Source organism: Bidens hawaiensis, unplaced genomic scaffold, assembly GCF_021521415.1.
Source record: "Bidens hawaiensis isolate Kalapana, Puna unplaced genomic scaffold, B.hawaiensis_p1.1 tig00000284_1, whole genome shotgun sequence".
NCBI classification, from domain to species: Eukaryota; Viridiplantae; Streptophyta; class Magnoliopsida; order Asterales; family Asteraceae; genus Bidens; species Bidens hawaiensis.
In genome coordinates this window covers 5,091,691-5,101,948 of record NW_027491022.1, presented here as the reverse complement: position 1 = coordinate 5,101,948, position 10,258 = coordinate 5,091,691, and the positions used below count along the sequence as shown (strand labels likewise).

The 10,258-nt window shown below is 34.3% G+C and overlaps 1 protein-coding gene across 1 annotated transcript; it reads right to left on the bottom strand.

The window, feature by feature from the left end:
* Positions 1–255: 255 nt before the first annotated feature.
* On the bottom strand, positions 256–3,342 carry LOC143619071 (uncharacterized). Its single transcript, XM_077091097.1, has 8 exons — positions 2,968–3,342; positions 2,142–2,226; positions 1,986–2,057; positions 1,720–1,792; positions 1,488–1,533; positions 1,318–1,406; positions 1,152–1,221; positions 256–498 (listed from the first exon to the last, which is right to left on the bottom strand). The coding sequence occupies exons 1-8, from the start codon at positions 3,340–3,342 to the stop codon at positions 310–312; spliced, it is 999 nt and encodes a 332-aa protein (XP_076947212.1). The 3' UTR covers positions 256–309.
* Between the last annotated feature and the right edge of the window lie 6,916 nt (positions 3,343–10,258).

Sequence of the window (10,258 nt, the reverse complement as noted above, 5' to 3'; positions counted from 1 at the left end):
AGGTTTGACCTAATCACAATTCACAGCATGTTTAGCTAAATGGGTTCACGAGTTCTAACTGATCACCACCCCTAATCTGATCACCACCCATTTAGCTAAAAGGGACCCGACCCGGTGAGCTAAACGGGTTCACAGGTTTGACCTAATCACAATTCACATGTTTAGCTAAATGGGTTCACGGGTTCTAACTGATCACCACCCGTTTAGCTAAAACGGTTCGACCTTATTACAAACAGTTTAAAATGGTTCGACCTGATCACGACCTGTTTAGCTAGACGGGTTCACCGGTTTGACCTGATCATGGCCCGTTTAGTTAAATGGGTTCACAGGTTCAAGAATCGCATGATATTTTCTGGGATCGATATCAACAAACAGGTCAAACAACGAAGGCAACTGCTGATTTAAAGGATATTCTAACCGCATTCCTTCACCCGCAACTGATGAGCGTAGAACCGTGCCTTGTAAATGATTTAGTGCCTCGCTAGAGCACGCAGTATCCTGCAACATATTGCCAAAAATATCAATATCATTTATTATTTATTTATTTATTTCCATCATGTATAAAAATTAGAATATTGACACAGACCTAGGCCTGTAAACGAACACGTACAGAGCATGATTGTGTTTGTTTATCTAACTTCAACTGAACAATCAATCAAACACGTACAGTTAAAGAACAGAGTTTTCTTGTTCGTTTTCGTTCATTAAGAAAACGGACGTGTTCGTGCTCGTTTATGATCGTTCACTAAAAATATAAACAAACGGTTCACAAACGTACACGAGTAAACAGAACTAAACATAGATAAACAAACTTAGTGTTGGGTCTAACAAGTCATTAAAACTATATTACATTGTAATGGGCCTAAAATAATTAAATGAGTAAATTAACGAAAGTAAAAGAACGAACGTAAAGAAACGTAAACCATTGTACATGAATGAACCTAAACAAAGTAAAATGAACGAACATTCACAAACATAAATGAACAAAAAAGACATGTGTTCATGTTTGTCCGTTTAACTAACTGAACAAAAAATGTGTTCATGTTCATTCGCTTATTAAATAAACAAACATAACGAACTTCCTGCCCTGTTTACAGGCCTACACAAACCCAAATGAAGACATTCAAAATATATGTATAAAAACAACATACTGAAAAGTCAACAAACGCCACTGGTGTCCCATATGTACTCTGAATCTTCAATTTCAAAAATCCACGACATCTGCATATTAACAATGACAGTAACAAGCACAAAATTATTCCAAGTTCAAACTTAATAATAAAAAATAAAAAACGATCATATAAAATGTTCACAAACCTTGAAAATACTTGAGTAAGCTCTTGTTCGGTACACGCGGGTCCCAAATTAGCCACAAATATTGTCGGACATGGAGCTGATGAGTTTCTCTGATCACGCATATAAATTAAATACCACATACAATCCCAAATTTAAAATAAATAATAATAAAAGCAACACATAAAGCATACCGATCTTGCACTGGTGTTCTCGGTTCTTATATCAGAGTTTCCGTAACTAAACAATTGAACAAGTATCTTGTTAGAAAAAGTTGCTAATTCTACATGAAGATATGTGTCGTTTCTCCAGCCTCTTAATTACTTGAGCAACAAGCAATCATGTAACAACATGTGCAAGTTACAGTTTAAGAAAACATTTTCTAGTTAAAAATAATAAATATTGTGCTTAAGCAGTGCAGATGACCTTTGTGCAGGTGGATAACCAATCATGTTGTAAGCAGTATTACTCAATCCAGACACGTGAACGCTGCCAACACCTGCTAGTGCCCAATCATGTGCAAAACATGTGCAATGTGAGCTTATAAAACGACATTTTTACCCCTCACTAACTCGCTAGTGTGTGACCTATATCCATATCAGATAATAACTGCACAACTAACATCTTGAAAAGTAGTAAGCTTTTAAGTCATCTACGTATTTGTGTTCTCTAACCTAATTGTAGTAACTCACCCGGATCAGAAACGCTTCTTGAATTTGAAAAAGACCCTTTTGCCCTTTTGTCAGATCCATGCTTATCATCATCTGGTTTTACAGTTAACCAAGTTTAATCATATATGTTTACCAGCTAAGTATCAAAAGATGGACTGTGTATGGCAGTTATTATACCTATTCTTGAGCGTTTGGACCTTGAATTTGATTTGGCAAGATCAATATGTAATGTTGACCCCTTCTCGAGGTCAAAGACCATCCCCTGAAAACAAACAAAAGAGAAAACAATAGAAAATGACAGTAATTCAGTAATGACTTGGCTTTTGCTATAGTTGCAATTTAATATTGTGTCTATATAGTTGATAAGTTCATAACGTTTTTATACAAAATCAAATTTGAATACCTTGTTGTTGATAAAGTGGTCATAATAATTTATTTTCAAGTAATTTAAAGAGTTCCAGTAAAAAAACATGTTTTTCAAATTTCAACAAATACTAAGACATTGTAATCCATTATTCTAGAGAGTCTATAAAGTTGTAATCATTTTAAATATTTGTGAGACCAACCGATAACAACTATGGCAATATTTACCACCAAAAAAAAAATACATATTTTTGAAAATTATTGTAAGCTTATAGCTATTTTGAAGAAATATTATCTTGAAAAATGAACTATTATGCAAAAATAAAATTCCAGGTTTAGATACAAGATTGGTTAATAGCTAATAGAGCAAATGATCAATTTTTCCAACTTCAAAACCAAAAAACTGAAACGTGTTTAGGTAAGCTTAACATATTGCAAATAATAAAAAATCTGGTTACAACATATGCCAATGGTTTGCGACTTAAGATTTGCCGTTAAGGATGATGACATATGATGTTAGGGTTTTAGCATAGAGTACATGAGCTGGAAAAACAAAGTAAGCTACCTAAAAAGTTGTTATTATCATCACACAGAAGAAGCAAAAGTAATGAGATAGATGTGTGAATAATACTGTTCTTACATGTAAGGCGTGCAATGCTGCAAGTGCAGAAGGCTGATCGGCGAAGACAGCAAATCCAAATGGCTGTAGAACATCCATATCCATAGAGATTAGATACAAGAACATCAAATAGTAAAGATAAGATAATAAATTGGTTTCCATTTCATCCGAATATAACCTGTGTTTGAGTAGGACTAGGGCTACGCAGGTGACAGGACGGAACAGATTGTAAATCTCACGAGGTTTGACGTCGTCAGGGAGTCCTGCAATGAAGAGCGTTCGAACCTCGTCTTGATTGTACAATTGCGGTGCGTAAGAAGCCAAAGGAGGCTGCTGGTAGGAGTAGTGGGTGGTGGTGGTTGCCGGTGGTAGGTAGTAAGCTACCAAGTCGTCCATCGATCAACAAGGGGTTACGCTTACTTCTACGACCCCTAATTTTTCCCCCAATTTGTGTTTGATCTCTGTTGTTGTGGAAATAATAATAATAATAATAATAATAATAATAATAATAATATTATTATTATTATTATTATTATTATTATTATTACTGCTAATATGGCGATTATTACTTCTATGTTTTAATTCTACTTGTTTCATCCTTTGTCGTCTTAACAAACAAACCCAACCAAATGTGATTTTTTGTCTTTATGAATTGTTCAAATTTGCTATTTTTGTTAGAGTTTAATTTTCGTTGTAATTTTCGTCTATCTTGTTAACATATTATGGATTGAACTAGCAGGTTTTTAACAAACTATGGGGCAGAAATTATAATGAAAATAAACTCTAGGGAATGAAAATGATGAATTTTAAACTTTTGGACTGAAATAGCAAATTTCAACAATCCACATAGACAAACTACGCATTGCTCCAAATGCAAATAATAAAGCTTCTCAAGTTAAAAAAGCTACGCCGCTAAATTGAATGATGTTATCAAACTTATACCTTTAGCACACTGAAAAGATGAGGTGCTAAAGCACGTGACTGAAAGTTGTTGGTTATGCTTAATTGAAGTTAAATGTTAGGTCATTTGTAGCGGGGGTTTTAGTCTTACAGAGTGTAGGCATGGATGGAGGTGAGGGACAGAGAAATGACAAAAAAGTCTCGTGATCCATGAGCATGTATACAATTAGTATGAGAAGAAAGCTACATTTATGAAAGTGATGGGGGAGAAATGTGTGATGATAGTACATGGGTAAGGGGGAGGGTCCATGGTTTTAGAGAAGACCGATAAGAAGGTATGTATAACTTTACATATTATAAATGATTAGATCTTTAACCAAGCTATTCATGCTCAATACAAATAGGTGTTAGTATCAAGGTGCTCATTCCCACTTCCATGTTGAGAATTATAATCTATTACTAGGCATTGATATTACAAGTATGATTAAAGGGCAAATAAAAAACATTAAAAAGAACACGTGAAAATAAAGTTAATAAAGACTTCTCGAATCCTCAATCGAGCTTCTGAGGCATTACGCTCATGTCCGTAACTCATGATGCTAACGGATAAGAAGTTAAGTTTTAACAACTTATTTGGTTTCAAATTCAATTACTGTCAACCTTAACCAACACGAAACCAACTCTTTTAGTGAATAGTTCAAGCTTTTAAACAGGGGCGAGCATCCAAAACTAATTAACCAAACAAACAACCGATTTAGTTCTAAACATTTTAATGACAGGTTTTTTTTCAGTTTTGGTTTAAAACCATCCACAAAGCCTAATTAACCAAGCAAAATATCTTCTTTCAAGGATTTAACAACCATTTGAAAAACATTATAGAAACCTACACCCCAAAATATGTCAAGACGTTAATCTTAAGTTAAAATCCAAGGGAAACAGGTGCCACAGATAATCATCAAATGTTCATCAACACAGTCAGTCTATACGAAATTATAACACAAACGATACCAAACCATGCTCGCATCTAAATGAGTGGGGGATATTGCTTCGCTTGCTGTCGGACCCTTCTCTTGTATTCCACCGTGTCTTGCAAGCCTTTTAGCAACAATTAGAACCCAAATTAACACTTTTTAAACTACAATGCTTTATAAAGCGAGTTTTAAAACTAATGTTTTTTAAATTACCTTAAAGATATAACTTTTAGCGTTTCTCCAAAGTTTCCAATATTAAATATAATTTAAATATATAGCTTCATTCATTTTTTTCCCTCAACATTTTGATATAAATTTATCATAACTGAGCTCAACAAAGAGTTTGTAATATCCAAAATATATGTTATATTGAATACAACTCTAGTTTCAATAAAATTTATATCAAGAAAAACAGCACAAAACTATATATGTAGATCTATATTTCATTTCATATTACCAATTATCAAAGTAAAACTTTATAGGTCTTAACTCTTCAATGAAAACTAAAAAAGAAAATTATTGTTGTTTCAAAATTTGTGAGATTTCTGGAGAGAGAACCCGCGTTTAAAGACCCAAAGCGAAAGAGAAAAAAAACATTACTTTAATAATTACAATAGTTTTTTTGTTTTAATCTTTCATGCTTTGCCCCCCCCCCCCCCAATTAGTCCCAAATATCATATCTCTATCTATTTCAAATCATTAAATGAAACCCACATATATGTTAGGCTTGTAAACGAACCAAACAAACACGAACAAACCATGTTCGTGTTCATTCAGTTAACTTTACTGAACGAACGATAAAACATGAATCCTGATCGTGTACGTTCGTTAAGAAAATGACCATGCTCTTGTCAGTTCGTTAACAGTATAAACGAACGGTTACCAAACGTAAATGAACAAACACAAACCGAACTGTCACTGAACATAGATGAACAAACATAACTGAGCTAAAACTAGTTAAAAGTAATGTGAGGAGCAATTTATTGAGCCAAAAGAGTTATTAAAACTATATTGAGTTGTAATGGCCAAAAAGATTAAATGAATATATTTAACGACCATAAACTAGCAAACCTAAACACACATAAACAAATGAAAATAAACAAATTTAAATGGCGAACGTAAATGAACGCTCACGTACATAAATGAACGAATGAGATATGCGTTTATGTCCATTCGTTTAACTAGTTGAACAAAAGTTTTTGTTCATGTTTGTTCGTTTATTAGATAAACGAACTTCCCACTAAACAGTTCACGAACGAGCTCGAGCTTGAGCTCTCTGTAATTTAAACAAGCAGAGCTTGAGCTCTAGCTCTTTGTAAATTTCACAAGTTGAGTTGGAGCCTGGTCGAGCTCGGGCTCGGCTCGACTCGTTCACACCCGTAATATTATTAGTAAAAATGGTTGCTTGGATAAAGAGGTGATACCCATCGGTCTGAGCGGGATCAGCTGCAAATTTCGGGTTTTTACCGTATTTATTTGTTCTCATTTTATCATTGTATGAACCTTATTCCGGTCATAATCTTTAACAATACTTTGCATTTATAAGTAATTAAGTTTCCTAATGTTCACTTTAAGTCCCTTATACTTTAGATAATGGCTATTTCACATTTATTTAATAAAAAGTTCATTAAATAAGGACCAAACTTGTAAAATTTTAAAAATCCTCGATCCTAACCACCGGAGCGCCGCGCAATGGGCTGCCCTAGGCTGGTCGCGCAGCGGGGTGGCCTATCTGGTCAGAATAGCTCGTTTTTTGTATAAAAATCGTGTATTTTAAGTATTATTGAGTGAATTAAGGTCCAAGAAAAGGTATTATAACTAAAGTACAAGTCCCTAATAGTTTCTTACTGATCAACATCATATCTTTCAACTTATTTCATTGATTTTGTCATTAAAACATTATTTAGTTACTTAAATGAGTAAATTTTCCAAATATGGTTCGCTTTTGTAATCTCCATATAAGCATATCATAATTCTCCTGCCACAAACTTCCTCATACCCTAATATACTAACCCTAGCCATCACCTACCTCTGTTCATCATCAAATCCTTCCGTTTTTGCATTATTGTTGAAGATACACGCTTAATCGGTTGACTTTGCTTATGCATGGACCCTTGACTCATCGTATCTGTTGATCCTTTCACTTTCTGGGTAAGTTGTAAACATAGATATTAGCATTCCCTAGTCAATAACCTTCAATAAATTTCGGTGGTTGAAGGGTGTTGACTTGTCAATTCGTTTAAAACTCGTTAAAGGGCAAATAGTCAACTTGTTTGACTTTACATTTTCTCATATTTCTTATCGGATTCAATGGTCGGTCCAGAAGACTTTTATTCTTATCGCGAAATTTTAAGGCTACTGACCAAAATCCGACTTCTGACTCGCTATTCGGATTCTGGTCAGTTCCAGCTCGCTTAAATCTTAAATATAACATAACTTGAGTTCTAGACGTCCGTTTGGATTGATTCCAACGGCATTAAGTTCGTTTTCACTTATATTATCATATCTCAAAGTTTCAGATTCTGATTGTTATCTTGTTCGACACGTTAGTGGACGAATCATTTAAATCTTAGTTCGTTTATCTCATGTATTAATCACTTGTCTTTAGCCTAAGGTGAGTTTTATCATTCCCCTATTTTACTCAATTTTTACAACGTTTTGGGGACATATGCATATATCATATTATATATATATATAGCAAACGTGTAATTGTGTGTGATTAATCAAACATACTTGTTATGTGCTTACTTGTTTATGTGCGCATTCATGTTCGGAGAGGTCCCGCATATTCCCTTGTATAGGGTTCTCATTATTATTGACCAACGCCCGATTCTCTTGGCAACGGTCTTATTATTATTTGCTCATGGTTGATTTACCGGCGTCCGATTCGCTTGGCAACGGTTTAATCGACAACTTATTTGCTCATGATTTGATTTCATGACCGCATTTATTACGTTTTGCTTATTTCTCTTATTTATTATATTAACATTATTTTATTGCAAAACTGGTGATAAACTCACACAACATGTGTTGTTGACAAACTCTGTTTTCTATGCTATTGATTTGAAGTTGAAGTATGGACACTTAGAAAGACCTTAGGATTTTAATGAAGACAAATATTAATTTAAATTACCAAAGTCCCCGCATGGAAATCATAATATGTATAATTATGTGTCATGATTTTAGAACCTAAGGTAGCTTGGGTAACGGTATGAATGATGAGATGATAAGGACTTGGTGGATATGCCGCTGGTACATCCTATATATAAGAGCCCTTATCAGATTGTCGTTTAGAGCGTTGCCTCGGTTATTAGAAGTTCTGTGTTATGATATTTTCCTAAAAAGTTTAATTATTTTCAAAACGATGATGATTTGGTTTTCCTTAATTTCGGGACCTCTAAAGTAGGGGAGACTATAACATTTCGGGTTTTCACCGTATTTTTTGTTCTCGTTTTATCATTGTACGAACCTTATTCGGGTCATAATCTTTAACAATACTTTGTATTTATAAGTAATTAGTTTCCTAATGTTCACTCTAAGTCCCTTATACTTTAGATAATGGTTATTTCATATTTATTTAATAAAAAGTTCATTAAATGACAAAAGATCAAACTATAAAGATCAAACTAGTAAAATTTTGAAAATACTCCCTCCTAACCACCGGAGTGCCGCGCGATGGGCTGCCCTAGGCTGTCCGCGCAGTGCGGTGCCCGATCTGGGCAGAATCCTTTGTTCGATTTCATTCCTAGCTCGTTTTTTGTATAAAATTCGTGTATTTTAAGTATTATTGAGTGAATTAAGGTCCAAGAAAGGTATTATAACTAAAGTACAAGTCCCTAATAGTTTCTTACTGATCAACATCATATCTTTCAACTTATTTCATTGATTTTATCATTAAAACATTATTTAGTTACTTAAACGAGTAAATCTTCCAAATATGGTTCGTTTTTGTAATCTCTATATAAACATATCATAATTCCCCTGCCACAAACTTCCTCATACCCTAATATACTAACCCTAGCTGTCACCTGCATCTGTTCATCATCAAATCCTTCGGTTTTTGCATTATTGTTGAAGATACACGCTTAATTGGTTGATTTTGCTTATGCATGGACCTTTGACTCATCGTATCTGTTGATCCTTTCACTTTTCAGGTAAGTTGTAAACATAGAAATCGTTCATTAACATTCCCTAGTCAATAACCTTCAATCAATTTCGGTGGAGAAGGCTGTTGACTGGTCAATTCGTTTAAAACTCGTTAAAGGGCAAATAGTCAACTTGTTTGACTTTACGTTTTCTCATACTTCTGATTGGATTTAATGTTCGGTCCAGAAGACTTTTATTTTCGTAACAAAATTTTAAGGCTACTAACCAAATCCCGACTTCCGACTCGCTGTTCGGATTCTGGTCAGTTCCAGCTCGCTTAAATCTTAAATATAACATAACTTGAGTTCTAGACGTTCGTTTGGATCGATTCTAGCGGCATTAAGTTCGTTTTCACTTATATTATCATATCTCAAAGTTTCAGGTTCTGATTGTTATCTCGTTCGACGCGTTAGTGGACGAATCGTTTAAATTTTAGTTCTTTTATCTCATGTATTAATCACTTGCCTTTAGCTTAAGGTGAGTTTTATCATTCCCCTATTTTACTCAATTTTCACAATGTTTTGGGGATATATGCATATATCATATTATATATATATATATATCAAAAATAGCAAACGTGTAATTGTGTGTGATTAATCAAATACACTTGTTATGTGCTTACTTGTTTATGCGCGCATTCGTGTTCGAAGAGGTCCCGCATATTCCCTTGTATAGGGTTGTCATTATTATTGACCAACGCCCGATTCTCTTGGCAATGGTCTTTTTATTATTTGCTCATGGTTGATTTACCGACGTCTGATTCACTTGGCAACGGTTTAATCGACAACTTATTTGCTTATGGTTTTATTTCATTACCGCATTTATTACGGTTTGCTTATTTCTCTTATTTATTATATTAACATTATTTTATTGCAGCTCGACGTTCATGGCATCTTGCCATTTCTCAGATTCCGGATCTAAGATAGCAGATTTGTAATTAGTAGGTTCGTCGCTTGACTCGGCTACTAAGAGGACTTTGGGACCATCTAGATGCCACAGGTATTTAGAATTTGGTGTGCGAGTGCTATTTCTTCTATGAACGCTTGTTTATATATGATGTATCAGCAACAACAACTTGTTGATCAGACGTTCCAACTTCCTCAGCGGTTGTTTGTGGTTCTTGAATTTCTTAAAGATCGGCAATATTATTTTCAGTTCCTCGATCGAGAATTTCCTTCTTGTAGAAGTGGCCCTTCCTTTTTGATAGAAATCACATTTGTATCAGGATGGAAGAAATAATATCCGCTTTGGTTATAGTATCCGACGAAAACAACTTTTATGCAGCGAGGATCTGC

Coding starts and splice junctions, on each gene's coding strand:
- LOC143619071 (XM_077091097.1), bottom strand. CDS start 3,342: ATGGACGACTTGGTAGCTTACTACCTACCACCGGCAACCACCACCACC. Junction 2,058..2,141: donor GTCCAAACGCTCAAGAATAG/GTATAATAACTG, acceptor CTGTAAAACCAG/ATGATGATAAGCATGGATCT. Junction 1,222..1,317: donor CTTACTCAAGTATTTTCAAG/GTTTGTGAACAT, acceptor GTTAATATGCAG/ATGTCGTGGATTTTTGAAAT.